Here is a 27067-nt window from a genome sequence, read left to right as displayed (position 1 = left end):
ATGAGCAAACAGCACGTAATATATGACCAAATATATATGGATACCTGTTCTAAATACACGCACATGAGCAGAGAGAATGTAATATGTGACCAAATATATATTTTTACCAACTCTAAATACACGCACATGAGCAGAGAGGACGTAATATGTGACCAAATATAAATTGATATCTTTCTAAATACACGCACATGAGCAGAGAGAACGTAATATATGACCAAATATATATTTATACTAATTCTAAATACACACATATGAGAAGACAGCACGTAATATGTGACCAAATATAAATTGATACCAATTCTAAACACGCACATATATCAGTAAACAGCACATAATATGTGACCAAATATATATTGATACCATTTCTAAATACACACATAATTGATACCAATTCTAAACACACACATATATCAGCAGACAGCACATACTATGTGACCAAGTATATATTGATACCATTTCTTAATACACTCACATGAGAAGAGAGAACGTAATATGTGACCAAAAATATATTGAGACCAATTCTAAATACACACATAGGAGAAGACAGCACGTAATATGTGACCAATTTTATATTGATACCAATTCTAAATACTCCCACACGAGAAGAGAGAACGTAATTAGTTATCAAAGGTACCAGGATTATAATTTAGTACGCCAGACGCGCGTTTCGTCTACATAAGACTCATCAGTGACGCTCATATCAAAATAGTTATAAAGCCAAACAAGTACAAAGTTGAAGAGCATTGAGGACCCAAAATTCCAAAAAGTGGTGCCAAATACGGTTTAGGTAATCTATTCCTGGGATAAGAAAGTCCTTAGTTTTTCGAAAAATTCAAAGTTTTGTAAACAGGAAATTTATAAAAATGACCACATAATTGATATTCATGTCAACACCGAAGTGCTGACTACTGGGCTGGTGATGTGACCAAATATATATTGAGACCAATTCTAAATACACACATAGAAGACAGCACGTAATATGTGACCAAATTTATATTGATTCCAATTCTAAATACACACACATGAGAAGAGAGAACGTAATATATGACCAAATATATATTGATACCATTTCTAAATACACACACATGAGAAGAGAGAACGTAATATGTGACCAAATATAAATTGATACCAATTCTAAACACACACTTATATGAGCAGACAGGACATAATATATGACCAAATATCAATGGATATCAATTCTAAATACACACATATATGAGAAGAGAGACCGTAATATGTGACCAAATATATATTGATACCAATTCTAAATACACACATATGAGAAGACAGCACGTAATATGTGACCAAACATATATTGAAACCATTTCTCAATACACTCACATGAGAAGAGAGAACGTAATATGTGACCAAATATATATTGATCCCAATTCTAAACACACACACATGAGAAGAGAGACTGTAATATGTGACCAAATACATATTGATACAAATTCTAAACACCCACTTATATGAGCAGACAGCACGTAATAAGTGACCAAATATATATTGATACCAATTCTAAACACACACATGAGCAGACAGTACATAATATATGACCAAATATAAATTGATATCAATACTAAGTACACACATATATGAGCAGACAGCACGTAATATGTGACCAAATATATATTGATACCAATTCTAAACACACTCATATGAGCAGACAGAACATAATATATGACCAAATATAAATTAATATCAATTCTAAACACACACATGCATATATGAGCAGACAGCAAGTAATATATGACCAAATACATATTGATACAAATTCTAAACACACACATGCACATATGAGCAGACAATAAGTAATATATGACCAAATATAAATTGATATCAATTCTAAATACACACATATATGAGCAGACAGCATGTAATATGTGACCAAATATAAATTGATACCAATTGTAAACAAAAACTATACAGACTGCTCCTAATGTGTGACCAAGTATAAATTGATACAAATTCTAAACACACACATGAGCAGACAGCACGTAATCTGTGACCAAATATAAATTGATACAAATTCTAAACACGCACATGAACAGACTGCTTGTAATATGTGACCAAATATCAATTGATACCAATTCTTAACACACACATGAACAGACAGCACATTATTTATGACCAAATATAAATTGATACCTATCTTTAACAGACACATGAGCAGACAGCACCTAATCTGTGACTAAATCTAAATCGATACCAATTCTAAACACACACATGAGCAGACAGCATGCAATCTGTGACTAATCATAAATTAATACCAATTCTAAACACACACATGAGCAGAAAGCACATAATCTGTGACCAAATATAAATTTATTACATTTCCAAACACACACAAGAGCAGACAGCGCATAATCTGTGACCAACTATAATTTGATAATATTTCTAAACACACACATGAGTAGACAGCATGTAAACTGAGATAAAACAGCATCTGATACCAACACTTCTTCTTTTTTTATATCTCCTATTTTTGAGTTTATAACACTCATCCTGGTTTAGAAGTGGTAGGTCTTTCATTTCTGTGTGTGTGGTAATTCACAAAATATCCAGATACATTTTGGTTTGAATGATAGTAAATTACAGAGTTAACTCCCCTTAATTATGAATTGCCAGTGCATTTTAACTAAATTATGTCTTACACCATTTTCTACATTTGAGAATGCCTGTACCAAGTCAGGAATATGACAGTTGCTGTCCATTGGTTTGATGGATTTTATCATTTAATTTTGCCTTTGATTAGGGATTTAATTTCCGTTTTGAATTTTTCCTTGGAGTTTAGTATTTTTGTTATTTTACTTTTTACAATACCAAAACAGGCAAAGGAACCAAACATTCAACTGGTGCACATGTAATCTTTTTTTTTTAACTAAAATTAATGTAAACTTGAGCAGATATTTGACTGTATTGTTTTCACCACTTTGACACAGTTTAATTCTCATGCAGATTTGCACTTAAACCAAATATTTCTATAAAAAAACAGGTATGAAATTAAATTATGAAGGTGTTTGTTTTTAATCCAAGAAAAATTCAGAGAAAATTCTTTCATATATAGGTTAAAATGTATAAAAACTTTAAAGTGACAAGAAGTAGCAACTTATAATATTCCATAAAGACAGTGCATATATATAAAAGACAAAACACATAGGAATTATTCATTTATTGCTCTTTTCTAATACTTCATATATCTGGATACAGACTGTATGATATAACAAACATAATTTGAAATAAACAACAGGTTGACGATCCAAATTTATCATATACAGACTAGAGTTACATGTATCTTGCAATTGAAGAACAATCTAACAATATCCTGAAGCTAATGTATTGGGTTTTTAATCCAATAATGAGTAAATGAAAAGCACCGACTATTATGGCGTTCAAAATTATTTTGTGTAGTTTTTAATTGAACTAACTAACATTAACAATCTACAATCCTTTAAAAACAAATCATATTATTATTGTTGTAAAACTCTCCTCTTTAAAATGAGGGGGTAAAACACAAAACTTAATAACAAACATTAACACATTCACAACATTGGTATAACAAGTAGGTAAACATGCTAATTCTTACACAGTAAAAAATGGCAATATCAAGTTAAAGAAAACTTTCTTAAACCATAAAGAATGCAAAGATGAGTCAAAACTAAGTTTTTAAAGTCATGCAAGTAAACTTTGCAGTTATGTTGCTGCAAAAGTATCAAAATATAAAAAAATACTTTATAAAATATCTGCTGTGGTTATATATCAAGGCATTCTGCTTATTTTACAACCTTCATAAAAACAGTGTTTGTTTTATTGTTTTACAATCTTTATATAAGCAGTATTTCTATCATTTAGCAACTTTTAAATAAACAGTATTTGTTGAATTATAACAACATTAATTTTCAATAATTCAAAATATTCCTACATATTTTGATTTAGTTTAAGCAGAGTGTTCAATATTTAAATTTAACAGAGTTTGATAAATACACATTTGTAGTCAGTCTTTTAAGAGAGTGGCGAACATCCTTAAGAATTCTTTTGTGGAATCTTGACAACAACCTGAAAGAAACAAAATACATTTCATTTGTACATAGTTTACTAAATGAGGAATATAACAAGAATGTGTCCATAGTACACGGATGCCCCACTCGCACTATCATTTTCTATGTTTAGTGGACCGTGAAATTGGAATAAAATCTCTAATTTGGCATTTAAATTAGAATGATCATATCATAGGGAAAATGTATACTAAGTTTCGAGTTGATTTGACTTCAACTTCATCAAAAACTACCTTGACTAAAAATTTTAACCTGAAATTTGCACTATCATTTTCTATGTTCAGTAAACCTTGAAATTGGGGTCAAAACTCTAATTTGGCATTAAAATTAGAAAGATTATATCATAAGGCACATGTGTACTAAGTCTCAAGTTGATTGGACTTCAACTTCATCAAAAACTACATTGAACAAAAACTTTAACCTGAAGCGGGACAGACAGACGAACGGACTAACAGATGCACAGACCAGAAAACATAATGCCCCTCTTCTATCTTAGGTGGGGCATAAAAACAGTACTATCCCCACGTTTATGTGCCCATGAATGTTCCTGACTTGCGACAGGTGTTTTCATTTATTTTGCTTTATTTGTATGTTTTGGAGTTGGGGAATTATAAATGGCGTCCATTTTGCTGAACTTGTATTCCTTATTGCTAAGGGACCAGCCGAGCCCACCTAAGGATATTAGATTTTCTTGCTGCCTTGAAGACTCATGAAGGCTCGTTGGTTGGGTTGTTGTCTCTTTAACACATCTTTGTTGTTTAAAATACTCACAAAAGATATTCTTTGGATACTAAACTTTGTTGATACTGCAAGCCACAAAAGTCATTGCAAAACGAATGACTTTAAATCTATGAAAATATGACTCCTCAAACCGGCCAATTTTCTCTAAGCAATACATATTTAGTACATTGTAACCACACATAAAATATATAGTGACTTATGCATTATATGTATAATCAAGATTCAGAAACTTGTTAGTGTAAATATATACCTTAAATTTGTTAAATAAGCTGTGTTTTTTCATCAGTGTTGGCTCCTATGCCTTATAAGGGTGCATCTTTTGTATGTATTCCTAGTGTGAGTATATACAGTATAAACTAACATTGATTTTGTTTCCCTCCTGTACTGTTGACAGTTTTATTTGTAATCTGTTTGCTCAATGCTTCATATTGTTCATATAATATAAAACCTGTGTATAAAGGTCACCCTTGGGAATACAGAAATTGAACTTATAAGATGGCCTTTCAATTGAGGGTCAAAATGTATAGATATTATTACAGCAGGACAATTGTAGGGTGACAGGACAGGCTTTCACTTGAAAGAGATGACCTTTATAGCAGGTTTGACCATATTCTAAAACTTAAGTTGAAATGAAGTAATATGTGTTATTGCTTCCCTTCATTACAGATATTTAACACTTACATTCTTAACTTCATAGTACTGTGTTATTCCATATTCTCCCCTGTAATAATCAAATTCCTTTTTAGCAGAATCAACAAACTTTAAACAGATATATTGTGAACAGTCCATATATACAGTTGTCATTAGCCATTTACCTATTGATCTCATTCATAAATTCTGACTACTATACAGTCCATTTGGAGCGTAAGTATATTACTGTGAATTCATTTATTTTCGTGGGTACCAACTTTCTAGGATTAATAAAAACTACATTTTCGTGGATATCTAATTTTGCGGTTTTGCAATATTTATATTTATTCCTATATAGAAAATTTTACTTACAATTCTCTACCCAGTCCAGACATTTTAAATCCTCCAAAGGGAGCTTGGGCACTGACTACATTGTAACAATTTATCCTGAAATACAAAAACATTCCTTAATTATTGTGATATAATAAAACAGCATACATTTATTTTACCTGCAATACATCCCATTAGAATTTTCATACACAAAAGGTGAATATTGAAACATATTTCTTATCATTATATAGATGTTTGTAAATAAATGCTACAACTGTAGACTTTTTAAAACATCTTATAAAGAAACATAAAGTTTCATTTGTAATTGCGTTTAAAAACTCTAAAAATAATCTGTCTTACATATGTTGTTGATTTTTCAATGAGTAAAAAAACACAATATTTTAATTTAATGCATTAATTTAAATAAAATTAAAAATATGTTCTGTTGAAAAATGATGAGTTATCTCTCCTTTGTTCAGCCTTATAAATAGTCAGTGTCACTCACCTGAATCTTGAACAATGGCCACTTTAAGGTAAAAATCATTGTGAAAGGGCAATAACTCTATGAAGAGTTAAAACTTACAATTTCAGTCATGTTGACATATTTGTAGATCTTTTTCCTTCTGATCATTTTTGCTTTTGAAAGTTTATATTTACATTTGTATCTGTTATAGTTTTAAAGATAAAAGGCAAAAAAAAGATAAATATAATCTTATGAAGGGCAATAACTCCAATAACTACTGTAAATTCAGAAATTGTTGCGATTTTGTCATTTTAGTTATTTCAAAATGCAAGTTTAAATGATTGCGTTAACAACTCTGTTGCATATTTCGCAATAATAAATACCTCGTAATAAATTCAGCAATGATGATTTATTTGTAGATCTTGTCTTGTTGATAATTTTTGCTATCTAAACAAGTCTATCTATCTTTTCAAATTTACCAAACAATAGGCAAAAATGCTAATACCGGTCGGTCAATGGGAAAATTTTTGATTAAAGGGCAATGAGCTAAAAAGTAATATAGGCATACCAAGACAGCTCTAAAGTTGTGTTGACGAAGTAACCATTTGTACAGGGATATAACTTACCATACAGAGCCAGCCTGTACACCTTGTGAAAACATCATGGCTTTGTTGATATCATTTGTAAATACTGCTGCACCTAGACCATAACAGGTATTGTTGGCTCTCTCCAATACTTCATCCATATCTTTAAACTTGAAGATCTGTTGGACTGGACCAAATATCTGACAAAGATTTATAAACAAATAATAATAACCCAATTTAAGTGACAACAATCTCTATATAAATATCTATTTTGTAGTGAAATAATATTTCGATCCATTTTGTTACATCTTGTGATCCATTTATTTGGCAATCGCCAATGGCAGTCAGCAGGGTTTCAGAACATCAGTTGTTCGACCTGTTAGTCAAATGCATTTTGTTAAAATATACTTTTTCATATTTTTGGTCTTTTGGAAAATATTGTTTGTGCTATAAATAGACCCTTCTACAAAGTAATTTGTTTTACATGCACACGTATAAAAAATACGGTTTTTATCCAATGAAATCATAGGTTTGAATGTAGTTTTCAATTTAGACTTGTTTATATATAATATATATATATATATATATATATATATATGGCCATCAGGCCATTACTTTTCTTGTTTGAATTGTTTTACATTATAGCTGACTATATTTTAAGGGTTTGACGCATTGTTGAAGGCTGTATAGTGATCTATAGTTGTAAAACTTCTTTAACATTTGGTCTTTGGTGGAGAGTTGTCTCATTGGCAATTAAACCACATCTTCGTGTCATATCCATCATTTATATAGAACACGTTGACCCAAGTATTTATATTACACTTCTTGTTTAATTCCAATGGGATCAAAAACATTGGCAGGCAGAATGTAATTGAACACTATTTTTTGGCAACCATTTTGTTTTAAGGTTGCATCATACTTTTCAAACATAAACACAAAGCTACGGAAGACTGAAGCTAATCTTGGTTAACAGTCTTCTGGTGTCTTTCGCCATCTTGGATTGTGAAAAAAACAGAGAACCTAAGGTCCAGATTTTCTATCAAATTATCAAAATTTAAAGCAGGAATGCAGATATATAATGTAAATGTTTATTTGATAGGAACAGTTCATAAGAATATAACTTATAAATATTAAAAATGTTTTCAAATTGGCATTTTAAGGGGAGGTAACTCTAAAACAGTTTATTTTCTGAAAGAATCTACATAGAATTTTCCTATTTTGTATTTTAGCCGGGATAATGTAGTGACCCTATATTTTCTTTTGATATTCTCAAAGCATTGTCTGAAAGCTATCTTTTCAAAATTTATAATACAATTCTATCATTTAGTTTAGTTTCTTATCACAAAATGGTGTTTTTTCCTATATAATCTATACAAAATGTGTCATTTTGTCACAAACCTGTAGATAGAGAAAAAGCTCAGTGACCTATCATTTTTATTATATTTTTGAACATATATTAATAGCTGAAAATAAAACTTTATAAATATGTTGCATCTATAGAGCTTTCCAAGTCAATCAGAAACATTTTTAAAGAGTGTAAAAGATTAAGATATGAATACCTCTTCCTTAGCAATTTTCATGTTATCTGTTACATCAGAGAAGACAGTTGGCTGGATAAAATATCCTTTGTCTGCAGCTTTAGAACCTCCACAGTTTAACTTGGCTCCTTCTTTCTTCCCACTCTCAATCAAGCCTAATATCTTATTGAACTGTTCTTCGTCAACCTAAAGGATAAAACGCTAATGTAAATAATTTTTAAGGGAGTATGCAAAATAAGACAGAGTTCCTGGATTCTAAAAATAATACATTTCACCTCTTTATATAAGTGGTCAGTTAGTGGTCAATTTTAAGACTATGTCTCCAATTCCAATTCTTTCCATACCTTCTGTTTTAGTGCCTTAAAGCTAAGCTTTTTTTTTTTAAATCCATTTAAATCTTTAATATAGTTATGTATCAAAACTTGGAAGTTTCTCATTAAATTGTCACAAACATGGCTGAATTACTACCCGTCTATGTCTACTTGAATAAATACTGTAAATCTAGAAATTATTGCCAGGTTTTTACCCCATAGAAAATATCAATGGAATTCCAGTGGAATACCAGTTGATTCCACTGGAATTCCACTAGTTTCCAATGATCCATTGGAATTCCACTGGTAAATCATATAAAACTAAAAGTTCCAGTGGAATTTGATTGGCGATTCCATTGGAATGACATTTGAAAATTTTACCACTGTAATTCCACTGGAATAATGACATTGGAAAATTTTACCACTGTAATTCCACTGGAATACATTGTTCCTTGATTTAAATACATACATGCATGCATTTATTACTATTTTCATGATATTAAAATACCTTGGAAAACCAAGTGTACATAAAAAAAGCACATGAGTAGTTTGATAATTCAGTGATCAAAAACCATGAACAAAAACTTGAGTGCACTTTAAAAGATTGTTTTCAAAAATAAATTAAAGCAGGGTTGCGTGATTTATCATTTAGATTCTGATTGGCATTATTTTTGGTAGAAAAAGTACTTATATTAAGGTAGCACAATATAAAGATTTTTCATACCCAATCAGATACCTTTAAACTGATGTAATTCCACTCATCTTTCCTTAAATTTTATAAAATGAGGTACCAAAAGAAAGAAGAAGGATTAATCTTTCAAATTGTAATAATTTCATTATGACATAATTATTGCATAATTAATTGTTATGTAATACGTTGTCATATTGTGATGTCCATACTTGAATGAATTTAGCTTCTTTTTTATTCCTTGCATCCCAAAATATTTTATAGATTCTTGCACAACACAGTTTGACCTCCAAAACTGTGTCTCAGATTTTTCCTATTGCATTTCATTCTCTCATAAATCTTCAATGAAGTTTGCAACATCAATTCATAAGAGACCACTAATTTCAATTGGGTATAAAATTTGTTCTATTGATGTTTTTGGAAATCTGAGACACAGTTTTGGAGGTCAAGCTGTGTTGTACAAGAATCTATAAAATATTTTGGGATGCTATTAAGAACAAAGACGCTAAATTCATTCAAGTGTGGACATCACAATATAGCAACTAATTACATAAGAATTTATTATGTAATAATTATGTCATAATGAAATTATCACAATTTGAAAGTTTAATCTTTCTTCTCTCTTTTGGTACCTCATTTATAAAATATAAAGAAAGATGAAATGAATTACATCAGTTTAAAGTTGTCTGATTGGGAGTGAACAAATCTTTGTATTGTGCTACCTTAAATTCTAATGACTATTAGGTCAGTACAATTCATTTGTACATAGTCCAAATAAGTATGATGTCTTGAAAGGCTATTTAATTGTTGCTTTGACACCTTCTGCAGCAACGTGCAAAGCAAAAAAAATAAAATTGCCATTCTGTTCAAAAATGTTTTTAATGCATCACCCTTATTTGTTTTTTTTATACATTGAAATTTCTCTGAATACAGCCTCTCCCACCATACATAATCAAAAAGACCCAGCAGATTTGCATTAAATTAAATGGTTATTCCTTGAAATCGGATACCAGCAGGTATCATTATAATTTAATCTCGAAAAACGGGCCTTATCATTGGAAATGATCTGAAATCACTGATCTGTATGTATCATTTGTATAACTGTAACCTACAAATCGTACGCAGTCAATCAGGTCACCTTATAGTCCGAGGCTGTAATTTCTGTTCACCTGTCAATTTCGTTTCAAATGCCTCCTTTATTGCATTATGACACGGTGTAACATTTACAATTTACAGCACACTTACATAATTATAAATAAGTATCATAAACAGCGATCAGATTAATAGGTGTAGAACATTCTAAATAATTATTAGTGAAATATCATTAATGTATGGTGTTTTATCTTTTTTTATTCATGCAAAATAAAAAAATGAAATCAGATGAAATAGAAGATGTAGCTGTATTTTGCGATAGATATTATATATGAAACTAAAATTCACAAAGGAAAACATATATTTTGATGAAAGTGAAATACATTTAAGGAATGACTGTAATATTTTTTCTGTCTATGAAGAAATAACATAAAAAATTTGGTGCACACTGAATAACGCGCGTAGTGGGTTATTTAACAGTGTGCATCACATTTTTTATGTTATTTCGAATAGACAGAAAAAATATTACAGTCATTTCTTATAATTTAATTCTCAATTCCATTTTAAACCGTAGAAAACCATGAAAAAACGTTGATGACGTCACGGTCACATGACTAAATTATGTCTATGGGCTCATAACAAAATAACGTCAGCCAATCAGAATACGTGTTACATCCAAAATAAAATTGTTTTCAAATATTCTCAAACCCCCATATTAAAGGGAAGTAACTCTTGTTGATTTTAAATTTCAACAAACCGGCAAACCCCCGCAAATCAGCTGTTTTTCGCGGTCAAACGGACGACCGGTTTTGAAAAGTTTACTGAAATACCGTTTCAGGGACGAATCAACTTTGGGCCGATATTATATGGGACGAGATTGACACCTTGACTTAGAAGCACTTGCATACGTGACGTCATATGATTACGCTGGATAACAAAAATGGAGAATCCAAACGCAATTGTTTTCAGATAAATATTTGATTTAACATATAATGATTATGAAATACAATTTGTTGAGGCACTATAAAACATTTAGGATTCAGAAAGTTTTGGCAGACAATGAATTAATGAAGATATATTGTTGTCACATTCATAACAGACATATCGTAATCTGACATGTAAGTGGTACATGGGTATATATATGATAATCTGATATGTAGAAATTAAATTGTGTAAATTAACTTGATGAAACTTATAGGCAGGCCTGGGGCCATTACATTACAATTACTTTGTGATTCTTCCATTACAATTACAATTACAATTACATTTTTTCTCACATGTAATGCATTAAATTACAATAACTTTGCCTGTGTAATGCATTACATTACACATTACTTTTTCAATATAAAAACTAAAAGCATTTCAAAAAACAGATTTTTATGAGAAATTGATAAATATTACAGGGGTATATGTAGATATATATACAGTGTTAGTGACATAGACTTCGAATACTGGTTAATCAATATGTCCATTGAACTTTATTATCATAAGAGGTTCAAAAGTGATGTCATTAAGAGAACAGCGATCCGTTCTGTACACCTTTCTGGCAATACTAAAAAGCCTTTCTACAGCAGCTGATGTGTGTGAAATGGCTAAATACTTGATAGCTGTATTAGCCAAAGAAGAAAGGCACACTGAATTTGACTTCCATCATTCCAGTGCATTGATTGAAATTTCTTCACATGGCTCAGACAAGTAGATGTCAACATCATGTACTGCACCATACCTGTGTCTATACTCTTTGATGGAGTAGTAGGAGGCATGAAACTGGAAAAGTCACTTTTAAGATTCTTAGGTGGTGGTAAAAAATAAATAAATTATCATATAATTTTGTTTCTTACATTGATCACTTAATCATTAAGACATCATTAAGGGATTCCAAAGGAATATAATAAATGTGTCATTAAAGGATTATCTTTTGAAATGCTTAAGGGCTCTGTGAGGACAAACATAAGTTGAGAAGATTTGATTGCAATAAAAAACATTTTGATATTAATTAGGTGAAATAACAACACAGACAGGACCCAAACCACAGTTTGGTTTAAAAATGTTGTTTGACATATTCAATCTTTCACTGAAATACATGTAAGGTGTGTATAGAATTATGAAAATTTCATCTTCATATTTTTTCCATTCATCTATATAGTTTTGTTTGATAAATTTTTATAAGATTTTTCATTGAACACCAAACCACCAAACACCAAAATATTCCTAATATCATTTTAAACAAATATCAGAAATGTGTGTTTTAAAGATTGATTTATTTAATACAGTAATTAACTGTGACAAAAATTTTATTCCATACTTTCTTTTGTTTTTGTTAATATTTTATTTTTATTATACAATATTCTTCAATTTTATGTATTTTACCAATTTGTAATGAAAAGTAATGTACTGTAATGGAGGCATTACATCAATTTTTAACTAAAGTAATCATTACATTACATGTAATTGTAATGCAGAAAATGTGCATTACAAATTACTTTGCATTACATCCAAAAAATGTAATATTACAATGCATTACAATTACAAATTACCATTACCCCAGGCCTGCTTATAGGTTGCCAGTTTAATCTTCAAGGGTTAAAAAAGGGGGGTACTTAATTTGAGTTTAAACTTCCAATGTAATTTAAGATATAATATATATGCATAATGCTGTTTCTATGGAATTTATTGCTTCATACTCATAGAATCATTACTTCTTGAACAATTGATTCTTTGTGAATATTTTTGTACTTTTAGGGGATTAAATATGAGCTGCCAGCAATGATATGAAACAGATTTTATGCAGACTCCATTTTAATACCTTTATTTAGCAATTCTAGTTGGAAGTACAGAGACAGCAAGTTTTGAACTACAGAAAGGAAGAGAAGTTTATATATCACACATAATTTTATATTAGATAATCAGTTTGTGGGTATGGTTTAAGCTGACCATATAGTCACTGTGTTTTTATTCTACTTATACAAACCATGCAGGACATTTTTCTGTTTATGGATATAGGATGTTAAAAATGTAATTTATTTGAATATTTGAATATGATCAGATCAATCATATGATCATGCACTATATTCTGTGTTTCTCAGGATTAGTGATAAGGCCACCAATTGATCTTATATGTCAGAGTAGCAATTCCACTGGAACTGCAATTATTCCATTGGAGTTGCAGCAAAATACCACTGGAACTACATTCACATTCCACCGGAATAATTTGGCTGGAGTTCCATTGGAATACCAGTGAAATAACACAGTAATTTCCACTGGAATTCCAGTGATTATTAGTGTAATAATTTGGCTGGAATTCCAGTGAAATAACACTGGAATTTTCACTGTAATTCCAGTGGAAAGCCAATGTAGTTCCAGTGGAATTCCAGCCAAATTATTCCACTGATAATCACTGGAATTCCAGTGGAAATTACAATGGAATATCAGTGGTATTCCAGTGTAATTCCACTGATTTTTTTCTCTAAGGTAATTATGTCAATAATGAGAATGGGTTAGTATTTATATAACAAGAATATGAACTAACATTCTGATATTTGATACATATATCTGTATGCAGATTGTCTTAAAATAGCAATAATAAATGCATGCAAACATTTCTGAATTAACAGTTTTTGACTGCAACTTGCAACTTAATTTGTGCAATTGTTTAATGTATGAGGCCTAAAAAAGAGCACTCAACAGGATAAATCACACACATTTAAAATTATAGTTTGACATAAAACTACAATATATATGGGATGTGCATTGGCAGATTAAGAACAGATATTTGTCAACTATTTAGACCTGACCAGGAGATCAAACGAACCTGAGGGCCCTGCTGTGTTGCAGTCTCATAGGGATCTCCAACTTTCCTGGTTGCTGCCTTCTCAATTGTTCTCTTGACGAATTCATCATAGATACTCTCCTGTACAAAGGTCCTACTGCCTGCTACACAACACTGTCCAGCATTGGTCATCACAGCTTCTTGGGCAGCTGCTACAGCTGTGTCCACTACAAAATTGTCATCACATGGTCAGATATGATATATATTGGAAATTTGAGATTCTATTTCCTTTAATAAGGAAAAATCATTATTTGCTACATACATCTTGTCATTATATTTTACACAGGGCTGCCAAGTCTCACTTAATTAGAATCACTCACACATTTTCATGCCTATAGAGGCAATTTTCCTTAGATCTATTGATCTATTGTTTTTTTCTGTGATCTTTACAATTTTTGACAAATGTTTTGAAAGAAATACTAGGGGATATATAATCATAAAAAAAAAAATAACCATGGAGGAAAATCCCTTTTATATACATAATTGGATAAAACATTATCATGTTTTTTTTGTAATTGATAGGAAAAATTAGTTCAAACAAGAAGTTTTTAACAGACCATGAAACAGTTCTTCAAAGTATGATAATCACCAACACTTACAATCACAATCTGCAAATATAACATTAGGGCTCTTTCCACCCAACTCTAGGGTTGTTCTTTTCACATTTGAAGCTCCTGCTGCTTGCATAATAATCTGTCCAACCTGTGACAAAAATCATTTAATTACAATATACATATATTATATGTGTTCATTCATATCTTACAGAATGTTGTACTGTTATAAAAATAACTGGTGATAAAGGTTTACTTTATCAGAATCAAACTTTACCTTCAAAAGGTTTAAACAAAAAATAGTAATATGAACTTAACAGAGTTAAGGTTTAACTAAGGTATAAAATTTAAAATTCAAATTATAATATTTATCTTTGACGAATTTAAGTGTAAATTTTCATAGATGCACTCAAGTACCAAAAGTCAAATTTCAGACAGCTTGGTGAAAAAAAGTCAAAGAAACAAAGTTGCACAGAAATTGCATTGTATAACTTCCTAATTTGCAGCCTAATCATTTTCAATTTTATAATTGCTTTACCAAAAAGTGTGAATTTTTAGGTCCTTTGTGTAAAAGCTAGGCTCACTTTAATTGAAACAAATTCAATCATGCAATAGAACATCATACAGTATATAAAAATGGGATGCAGAAGTATGTAACATAACTGATTCAAGAGTTTCAAAAATAGTGATGTTCAAAGTTATGAAAACTAGAATGAATATAAAAATAAGGAGATGCGGTATGATTGCCATGAGACAGCTATCCACCAAAGTTAAAATGAAGTGGATGTAATTAATTATAGGCATCATTCCGCCTTCAACAATGAGAAAACCCATATTGTATAGTTGGCTTTATGAAGCATACTCAGTTTAATCGTATTTAGTGAAAAATAAATGTACTATAAATTTGATGTTACTGTATCTTATAGGAAAAAATAAAGCAAAGAAATGATATAAGGTGAAATGCAAAGAAAAATTATAACTAAAGCTATTGTATTATGTTGTGAACCTTTACTTTTCAACATGTAATTCTGTTCAATAGGAAAAGAGTGTGATTTCCAAAAAGCATACTATTGGCATCAAAATATTGTCGAAAAGCTGCAAGAAAATTAAACAGCAAATGGCATACTGGTATATAATGGCATGTTAGGATTAAATGGGAGCAGTTTTTAAAGCATTACAACAACTATTACAGGAATCTACAATGTAACGTAAAGATAAATTGGAGCATTTAAAAAGCAAGAGTTTAGTTGTAAGCATGTATGACAAAATTAATCAATGCAGTTTCAATTAACTTTTGACAAAGAAATACTTCTGGCAGCATCTAAACTTAAGTATTCTTTTATTTTAGTTGGTCCATTTTTCTCTAAAAGATATTCTTTTAATTTTTGCCAATTATTCTCTATTTTGTAAATCCCCCATCAACACCCTCTTTCATTGCCACTTTCTTTAATAATGTTATTTATAAACGCCTAGAAGTTTTTCTGCATAGCCTTTTTTAACTCAAAACTTGTCAGGGTATTCGTGTAGGCCTTTCAATTTTTCAATGCTTTATCTTGGATAGCCCCCTCTAACCATTTCAACAACGAACGAGATGGAATCCTTGATTGTTTGTTAACATTGAGTAGTATTTATAGATGGTGTTCATTTGAGCGTCTGCAGTAACAGACCGTAAAAGAATAAAGCATTTACCTCTGTTGATCCAGTGAAGGCCACTTTGTTGACGTCAAGGTGATTAGTGATGGCAGCACCAGCCGTGGGACCATATCCAGGTACAATATTCACAACACCTGGGGGGAAACCAGCCTGAAAAGTTATAGTTACATAATTTTTGGTATATTTCATTAAAATTTAGGCATAATTATATAAATCAAATATCAAAATTGCCCCTCCGCAGAGATATATTCTATATTACAACTGTTAACAGTCAAAAGAGTAGACCTGTAGAACAGTGTATGAATACATAACATTATCGTCATTTACAAATATCACAATGGTTGTTATTGTTCGATTGGAAAACACTCATTTTGAAAAATTAATAACTGATTTGAAAAATGTATGCATTTATCACACTATATGTTATAAAGTTTTGTTATGAAAATAGTAATCTCATAACCTAAAATTGTGAAATAAAGATGTTTAACAACCTTTGATGATGAACAAATACCTGTGATACACGTTGCATATCCCTTTGTAGATATAAATGTCCATCTTATGCTTTGGGAAACACCAAAGTCATTTGGCTCAAACACATTATTAGAGGTAGATATTTTATACTCCTGTGACATTCTACATGAGTGAGTTTGAAGTGTTATTAGGGATTAAGTATGGGTGTGTAGCAATTGTATTAGCATGTCAACTTTTATAATGGTATATATTTCATTAAAATTTAGGCATAATTATATAAATCAAATATCAAAATTGCCCCTCCACAGAGAAATATTCTATATTACAACTGTTAACAGTCAAACAAGTAGACCTGTAAAACAGTGGATAAATACATAACATTGTCACCACAGATCACAGCTTTTATAATTATCTGAATAGTTGTTGTATTTTGGATGAAAGCACCTTCATTTTAAGAATTTAATAACTGTTGTGAAAATTTAGGCTTAAATAATTGTCGAATAAAGTTGGTCAACAACCTATGATGATTAACACTATCACTAACAATAAATGTTTGGTGTGATACCAGCACTAACAATAAAAGTTTGGTGTGATACCAGGTGCATTATCCTTTGTAGATATATAAATTCTTACATTGTTACCAGTGGATTATCGGATTAATCTAATGGAGTTAGTAAAATTATCAATTCTAAATTCAGAGCCTTCACTAGGACTTTAAAATTTATAATTTAGCTATCAAGATTGGATAAGTACGTTAATCCATGAGTAGCTATGCAAGAATCTGTTTCTCTAATGAACAAAATAATTTTCATTTTTGTTAAAATCTCCCTCCACATTCCATAAAAGTTGACAATTTCATTATCACCTGTATGCATATTTTGATTCATCCTGTGAGCTGATAAAGGTTATGACCCTTAAATTCATCCAATCATTTTCTGAGATCCCTGGCAACCACAAGTTGATTAAATTTATGTATACAATGAGTTCAGAAAGGTATAAATTACCATAGAATTAGAGAAATCAATGTCCATGTTATGCTTTGGGAAACACTAAAGTCCTTTGGCTCAAACATATTAGAGGTAGATAAAGGTACTATGTTATCCTCATGGAACTTTTGACAGGTAAACAATACAATAACCTCAGGCAGTGCTCTAAATCAACATGATCAATAGAAAGGAAATATTGGAATATCGGGGGTGCGCATCATACATAACTGTGTACTACACATGGCTAAATACGGTAACTGTAATTCACAAATTGATGTAGCTTCCTTCTAAGGTTTATAGCACCATTATTACAAACAAATATGATACAACAACTTGAAATTCAAGACCTGCTTTACAGTATGCCAAAGTTTTACTGACTTTTTTAACAAACCATTTAAATACCAGTACTTAAATAACAATATAGTTCCTACTTTCAGATCGCCTATAATTTCCTACCTCTTTCAGTAGAGCACAGCAATATAAAGCTGTCAATGGTGTCTGTTCTGCAGGCTTGACCACAATGACATTACCAGCAGCTAATGCTGGAGCTATCTTCCACACAAACATTGGTACAGGGTAGTTCCACTGTGAATACAATCTATACTTTATCAAATATCAAAACAGTTAACTGTACATTTAAGTCTTATTTCTAAATTTGAATAATTTTTGCATTACAATTTTTCATAAATCATAATGTCAGTGACAGATATCAACTTATTTTATTTAGTATATCTCGTTCTTTGTAATGGATTGTTGGTTGCTTAATGTCCAGTGGCAAATATTTCATGCATGTTCAGGAAAAATTTGTTTATTATGTTACCCTGTGGAAAAGCTTCTAAAGTATTATACAGTTCTTTGTTTCCTATAAGGTGAACTTGTACTACAGACCCGTAGACTGATGCTGGTCAATATAAGAATTTACAATGACCATTACTGATCTGGCAAAATGTATTGATTCAAAGAATTTCATTTAATATGTTAAACTCTCCACTAACAAATAAACTCTTATTTTTTGTTAAATTAGCCAATGCAAATAACTTATCTATAAATAAATTATGTCTAAATCTTTTATTGTAGTTGTATTATAACAAGTGAATATTTGCAAAAACAAAATTCTCTGAAAATTAATATTTTTACTTACTGGAATGATTTGTCCGCAAATACCAACTGGTTCATGTCTTGTGTAACACAAATAGTCACCATCTACAAGGGAAATAACTCTGATTAATCAAACTTTAGACAACTGGTTCATGTCTGGTGTAACACAAATAGTCACCATCTACAAGGGAAATAACTCTGATTAATCAAACTTCAGACAACTGGTTCATGTCTGGTGTAACACAAATAGTCACCATCTACAAGGGAAATAACTCTGATTAATCAAACTTCAGACTACTGGTTCATGTCTGGTATAACACAAATAGTCACCATCTAAAAGGGAAATAACTCTGATTAATCAAACTTCAGACCACTGGTTCATGTCTGGTGTAACACAAATAGTCACCATCTACAAATGAAATAACTCTGATTAATCAAACTTTAGACTACTGGTTCATGTCTGGTGTAACACAAATAGTCACCATCTACAAGGGAAATAACTCTGATTAATCAAACTTTAGACAACTGGTTCATGTCTGGTGTAACACAAATAGTCACCATCTACAAGGGAAATAACTCTGATTAATCAAACTTTAGACAACTGGTTCATGTCTGTAACACAAATAGTCACCATCTACAAGGGAAATAACTCTGGTTAATCAAACTTCAGACAACTGGTTCATGTCTGTAACACAAATAGTCACCATCTACAAGGGAAATAACTCTGATTAATCAAACTTCAGACAACTGGTTCATGTCTGGTGTAACACAAATAGTCACCATCTACAAGGGAAATAAGTCTGATTAATCAAACTTTAGACGACTGGTTCATGTCTGATATAACACAAATAGTCACCATCTACAAGGGAAATAACTCTGATTAATCAAACTTCAGACAACTGGTTCATGTCTGGTGTAACACAAATAGTCACCATCTACAAGGGAAATAACTCTGATTAATCAAACTTCAGACAACTGGTTCATGTCTGGTGTAACACAAATAGTCACCATCTACAAGGGAAATAAGTCTGATTAATCAAACTTTAGACAACTGGTTCATGTCTGGTGTAACACAAATAGTCACCATCTACAAGGGAAATAACTCTGATTAATCAAACTTTAGACTACTGGTTCATGTCTGGTGTAACACAAATAGTCACCATCTACAAGGGAAATAACTCTGATTAATCAAACTTTAGACAACTGGTTCATGTCTGGTGTAACACAAATAGTCACCATCTACAAGGGAAATAAGTCTGATTAATCAAACTTCAGACTACTGGTTCATGTCTGGTGTAACACCAATAGTCACCATCTACAAGGGAAATAACTCTGATTAATCAAACTTCAGACAACTGGTTCATGTCTGGTGTAACACAAATAGTCACCATCTACAAGGGAAATAACTCTGATTAATCAACCTTTAGACTACTGGTTCATGTCTGGTGTAACACAAATAGTCACCATCTACAAGGGAAATAACTCTGATTAATCAAACTTTAGACTACTGGTTCATGTCTGGTGTAACACAAATAGTCACCATCTACAAGGGAAATAACTCTGATTAATCAAACTTTAGACTACTGGTTCATGTCTGGTGTAACACAAATAGTCACCATCTACAAGGGAAATAACTGATTAATCAAACTTTAGACTACTGGTTCATGTCTGGTGTAACACAAATAGTCACCATCTACAAGGGAAATAACTCTGATTAATCAAACTTCAGACTACTGGTTCATGTCTGGTGTAACACAAATAGTCACCATCTACAAGGGAAATAACTCTGATTAATCAAACTTTAGACAACTGGTTCATGTCTGGTGTAACACAAATAGTCACCATCTACAAGGGAAATAACTCTGATTAATCAAACTTCAGACAACTGGTTCATGTCTGGTGTAACACAAATAGTCACCATCTACAAGGGAAATAACTCTGATTAATCAAACTTTAGACAACTGGTTCATGTCTGGTGTAACACAAATAGTCACCATCTACAAGGGAAATAACTCTGATTAATCAAACTTTAGACTACTGGTTCATGTCTGGTGTAACACAAATAGTCACCATCTACAAGGGAAATAACTCTGATTAATCAAACTTCAGACAACTGGTTCATGTCTGGTGTAACACCAATAGTCACCATCTACAAGGGAAATAACTCTGATTAATCAAACTTCAGACAACTGGTTCATGTCTGGTGTAACACAAATAGTCACCATCTACAAGGGAAATAACTCTGATTAATCAAACTTCAGACTACTGGTTCATGTCTGGTGTAACACAAATAGTCACCATCTACAAGGGAAATAACTGATTAATCAAACTTCAGACAACTGGTTCATGTCTGGTGTAACACAAATAGTCACCATCTACAAGGGAAATAACTCTGATTAATCAAACTTCAGACAACTGGTTCATGTCTGGTGTAACACAAATAGTCACCATCTACAAGGGAAATAACTCTGATTAATCAAACTTTAGACAACTGGTTCATGTCTGGTGTAACACAAATAGTCACCATCTACAAGGGAAATAACTCTGATTAATCAAACTTTAGACTACTGGTTCATGTCTGGTGTAACACAAATAGTCACCATCTACAAGGGAAATAACTCTGATTAATCAAACTTTAGACAACTGGTTCATGTCTGGTGTAACACAAATAGTCACCATCTACAAGGGAAATAACTCTGATTAATCAAACTTCAGACAACTGGTTCATGTCTTGTGTAACACAAATAGTCACCATCTACAAGGGAAATAACTCTGATTAATCAAACTTCAGACCACTGGTTCATGTCTGGTGTAACACAAATAGTCACCATCTACAAGGGAAATAACTCTGATTAATCAAACTTCAGACTACTGGTTCATGTCTGGTGTAACACAAATAGTCACCATCTACAAGGGAAATAACTCTGATTAATCAAACTTCAGACAACTGGTTCATGTCTAGTGTAACACAAATAGTCACCATCTACAAGGGAAATAACTCTGATTAATCAAACTTCAGACAACTGGTTCATGTCTGGTGTAACACAAATAGTCACCATCTACAAGGGAAATAACTCTGATTAATCAAACTTCAGACAACTGGTTCATGTCTGGTGTAACACAAATAGTCACCATCTACAAGGGAAATAACTCTGATTAATCAAACTTCAGACAACTGGTTCATGTCTGGTGTAACACAAATAGTCACCATCTACAAGGGAAATAACTCTGATTAATCAAACTTCAGACAACTGGTTCATGTCTGGTGTAACACAAACAGTCAACATCTACAAGGGAAATAACTCTGATTAATCAAACTTCAGACAACTGGTTCATGTCTGGTGTAACACAAATAGTCACCATCTACAAGGGAAATAACTCTGATTAATCAAACTTTAGACTACTGGTTCATGTCTGGTGTAACACCAATAGTCACCATCTACAAGGGAAATAACTCTGATTAATCAAACTTTAGACAACTGGTTCATGTCTGGTGTAACACCAATAGTCACCATCTACAAGGGAAATAACTCTGATTAATCAAACTTCAGACAACTGGTTCATTTTTGTAGAGCATACAACTTTTGTTGAAAAAGCTAGACATGCCAATCCTACATTCCACTGTTCACGTCGTCCACAAATATTCTTTTTCGGTGCTTAAAGGTTTTGAAATTTCATAACTTTCTTAAACTATCCTGGATTTGTACCAAACTAAATGGACAGAAGCTTCTGACAATCAAAAGATATAGTATAGATAGGGATATTTTCATTATGTTTTCCTCATTTTTATTGAGCCTGTGACTAACAGCAAAGGTAGATGAGAAACTATGTTCAACGGCACCGTTACAAATTTTTGGTATAACAGAACAAAAAGTCAGTATTTACAAGGGAAATAAGTCTGATTAAATGCCCCTGAGTGGAGCATAAAAATTCATCAAAATACAATTTACCCTCAATCCATGATAATTGGTACTAACAATAATAAACGTATCCACAGAATACAATAATTCAACTCTTATTTATCACAAGATGATGTTTCAACTTTTATAATGAAAAAGGATAATTTGTCTTTATTTGCACAAAACTATAATCAAAATTGTAAAAGTCTCTAAGTATCAGATTTACTTCAATGTATATATCAAATGAAAGTTAACCATATGTTAAATGTAGAGATTTTGTGTTGACAAACATCTCTATCTATAAATAATAGATATAGGTCCATGTTATCCTAAGGAAAATCATTCTGATACATTAATTGCATTTAGATTTACAGCTTCACAGTGTTTGAAGTAAATTGGTCTCATTTCAATACATTTCTATGTAAAACTAGATTCTGCCATTTGCCGGGCAAGCACTTTTAAATTTTTTTTTACTATGAGATATTATTGGGAAGATATAATTAATATTTATAAAACAAAAAACTTTTTGTTTATATCCAATTCCATATATGTTTTCTGATAAGATTTCATGACTAATTTCAAAATTGAAAGAGTTCTTTTAATACAAAGATGCCACTTTTTGCTCATATATAAATTCTACCACTTCAGATTGTCAGATATTCCTAATTATGGTTCATTCATCCTATGCAAACATTTGAAATTAAGGTATAGAATTGTATGAACAAATGTTGGCATAGATTGAATAAAATATCACAGATTGAGTGTTTAATATAAAAACAAAATAATTAAAGGACAATCATTTTACAACCAGTGTAAAATTGGCATGAAGTGTTCACCTGTTCACATGAAATTGAGAATGGAAATGGGGAATGTGTCAAAGAGACAACAACCCAAACGTAGAACAGAAAACAGCAGGAGGTCACCAATAGGTCTTCAATGAAGCGAGAAATTCCCCCACCCATGACTATTTGTGTTACTTGTAATAGTCAAAATAAAGGCAACTCTATGTGTTGCTGATCTCATCGTATTAGACATTAACTTTATGGTTGATTGGTTGCTTTTAAAACATCTGGTGGTAAATATTTCATGCTTGTTCAGTAAAACTCTGGTAGTCAATATGAAGGAGGGAGATACATCATTCCTTTTGTAATAAACTTGTCAGTGTTCCCAGTAATCAATACATGTTTTGTATTATCAATCAAAGCAAGACAGTCACAGCTACAGACAAAGTCATATAATCATTGATTCATTTTATTTATCTAAGTAATTTGAATTTGTAAAATTTTTCTGTGTTGTGTAAATTTCAAATTGTTGACATGGTTGAATGAACCGATCCTCAAATGACTTTGAAAATGTTTGTCCTTATTTTATCAAAAATAATTGCTGTTCAATGCTCAATAACAAAGTGGTATGATATAATACTAATTGTTGTGCTATACATTATTCTGACTTACTGATAGGAATTGTTTTTCCATGAATTTTATCTGCCCATCCAGCGTAGTAATTGACAACATCTGATGAGAAATAGCATTCACCAAATGCCTGGGTGTAGGGTTTACCATTATCTAAAGTCTCCAAACTCTGAAAGTATCAAATGATAAATTACCATGCTTTAAAGTATAAAAGTTCTGGAAAAAGGGGGGCCAAAAACAACCCTTATCATACTCTGTCCTTTAGATTTAAAGACTGTCTCATAAAGTTTAGAATGGAAATGTCTGTCCTGGGAATGTGTCAAAGAGACAACAACCCGGCCATAGAACTGAGAACAGCAGAAGGTCATCAAAAGGTCTCCAATGCAGCGAGAAATTCCAGAAGACCGGTGTCCTTCAGCTGTCCCCTTAATAAATATGTATACTAGTTTAGTGATGATGGTATAATTTGGAGTTTAGTATGACACTAAACTCCAATTTATACACAAGAAAGTTGAATTAAAAATAATCATGTTTACCTGTTACAAACTAAAGATTATATACTCTGATAAGTGCCATGTGTTTTGTCCATGCCAACAACTTCAACAACAACATCTCAAGCTTCTGATCCAAAAATTATCATCCTTTTCTCTAGGAAACCCCAAAACACATGAAATTGTTTTATTTTAATCCCTGTGTCATAGAACCTTTTCAGTAATTTGTCTTATTCTTGATTAATATTGCTGTTGTTTGTGTTAATTTAAAGGAAAGTGTTCAATAACAAAACTTCAGTTTATTTAGGATCAGGAGAAAACATCTTTTCTCTTCAGATGCTATTCATTGATCTGAGTTTTGTGACATGAAGGTTTGACAAGGTTATTAGTGTCTTCTGTATATAAATGTTAAATAAATCCATCTACTAAAGTATTAAATAAGGAAAAAGGAAAATAAATGTCTAAAATTTGCAAGGTTACTGCTTTTTTTTAAGAAGAAATGAATAGTGTCCATCGAAGTTTTATAAAATTCCATGGAGGTTTATAACAATTAACAACAGACTGAAAATAAATTGTTGACAACCCTGAATCCAATGACAGAATGTGAAATTGCTGTATACTATCTCACTTCCGTTACTAAAACATTACATTTTTAGGCCTAATAAAATATTATGCAAGGTTCCAGTGACATCTGAAAAAAGATTAGGGTAGGTAGGCATGGTAGGTAGGGATTTTTTCTTAATTCATGATATTTTTCTACATTGAATCTATGGGAGGAACATTCTGACTTTAACAGTGCTAAAAAGGAGAATGATAAAAAAATCTTTAGGGTAGGCTATTATAACAACTAAAAAGTAGGGTAGGTAGGGTAACTGGAACCACACATATATTTTTATTTGGCCTTACACTCATAGCAGTAATCTCAGGCTTAATATACCAGGGTTCCATAGGACTCCTTACATAATGTCTTTATTTTGAAATTTGTTTACATACTATAAATCTTAAACAAAAAAAGCTCCCCCTCTCTTGTTCAGAATCAAATAATACATTCCTATTATGAACCCTGTAGAAATTATGTCATGCATGTATGGTGTATAAGCATGATAAGTAGAACAATAGATAAATGATAAGAACAATCTATTAATATAAGATAAGAAATTACGTCCTCTTTGGTCAAAAGACTGATTATTTAAACTCAGCCTTTTGATAAATAAATAAAATTGTGGCAAAAGAAAACCAGTATTGGCAAAATTTAAAAAAAAATAAATTATAAAGACTTAATTGATGCCCGTCATCTTTTTTGTCAAGTGTCTTCACATGTCACTTAAATGAGTTGGATATATACAATTTTTATAAAACTGGATGTTTTGAAGTGTGTACTTCACAAACATTATAGGTTGCTGTTTTAAGTTTTATTGTTGAACTTTAATGATGGGCCATAAATAAAAGAAGTCTGTTTAAAGAGTTTATTTGCAAATATGGTGAACAAAAATTGAAAGGATAGAAAAAAGTAAAAACAAAAAATACCGAACTCCGAGGAAAATTCAAAAAGGAAAATCCAAAATCAAAAGGCAAAATCAAAAGTCCAAACACATCAAACGAATGGATAACAACTGTCATATTCCTGACTTGGTACAGGCATTTTCTATGTAGAAAATGGTGGATTGAACCTGGTTTTATAGCTAGCTAAACCTCTCACTTGTATGACAGTCGCATCAAATTCCATTACATTGTCAACATGTATGAACAAAACAAACATACTCAAAGAGTAAAAATGTCAAAAATAGGGGTACAGCAGTCAATATTGTGTTATCATCTTAATATCACTATAAAAACAACAAATGTAACGAAGAATCACAAAAAGGCATACATCAAATTTAACATACTCATTTTGCTTTTCTTGTACCAATTAATTTATGTATATAAAAAGTCTACCCGTAAAGGAAAGAAGGTTTTCATTGCTGGTGTAAAAATGCGCGTTTAAAGAAAAGGGTTTAAAAAAACTAAAAAATACTCAGCGGAACTTTGGTTACTCTACTGTATCTAAACTTATTATATTGTAAATACCGAATAAACTACCATACATATGAAAAGGCTTCATAATTAACAACATATTGATAATAGGGATGGAAACTGCAAAATCATCAAAACTAAATGATGTAATACAAGTGATGTTTTTAAATCTATATAAGACATGTGAGATATGACAATCATCATGGGACACTTGTAATGATAAACGTTTTTG

At 31.3% G+C, this 27067-nt stretch overlaps 1 protein-coding gene across 1 annotated transcript in view; it reads right to left on the bottom strand.

Moving 5' to 3' along the window:
• Window positions 1-3157: 3157 nt before the first annotated feature.
• Window positions 3158-27067, bottom strand: part of LOC139521253 (retinal dehydrogenase 2-like) — a 36948-nt gene continuing 13038 nt past the window's right edge. The window contains exons 4-14 of the mRNA XM_071314722.1: window positions 24374-24500; window positions 19064-19125; window positions 18379-18507; window positions 16502-16615; window positions 14861-14963; window positions 14244-14428; window positions 8363-8527; window positions 6846-7003; window positions 5799-5873; window positions 5478-5517; window positions 3158-4056 (exon numbers count right to left, since the gene is read on the bottom strand). Coding sequence (XP_071170823.1) covers window positions 4024-4056; window positions 5478-5517; window positions 5799-5873; window positions 6846-7003; window positions 8363-8527; window positions 14244-14428; window positions 14861-14963; window positions 16502-16615; window positions 18379-18507; window positions 19064-19125; window positions 24374-24500 — 1191 coding nt within the window. The 3' untranslated portion in view covers window positions 3158-4023. The remainder of the gene's footprint in view (window positions 4057-5477; window positions 5518-5798; window positions 5874-6845; window positions 7004-8362; window positions 8528-14243; window positions 14429-14860; window positions 14964-16501; window positions 16616-18378; window positions 18508-19063; window positions 19126-24373; window positions 24501-27067) is intronic.

Source organism: Mytilus edulis, chromosome 4 (genome assembly GCF_963676685.1).
Source record: "Mytilus edulis chromosome 4, xbMytEdul2.2, whole genome shotgun sequence".
NCBI classification, from domain to species: domain Eukaryota; kingdom Metazoa; phylum Mollusca; class Bivalvia; order Mytilida; family Mytilidae; genus Mytilus; species Mytilus edulis.
This window is presented reverse-complemented; position numbering and strand designations above follow the sequence as displayed.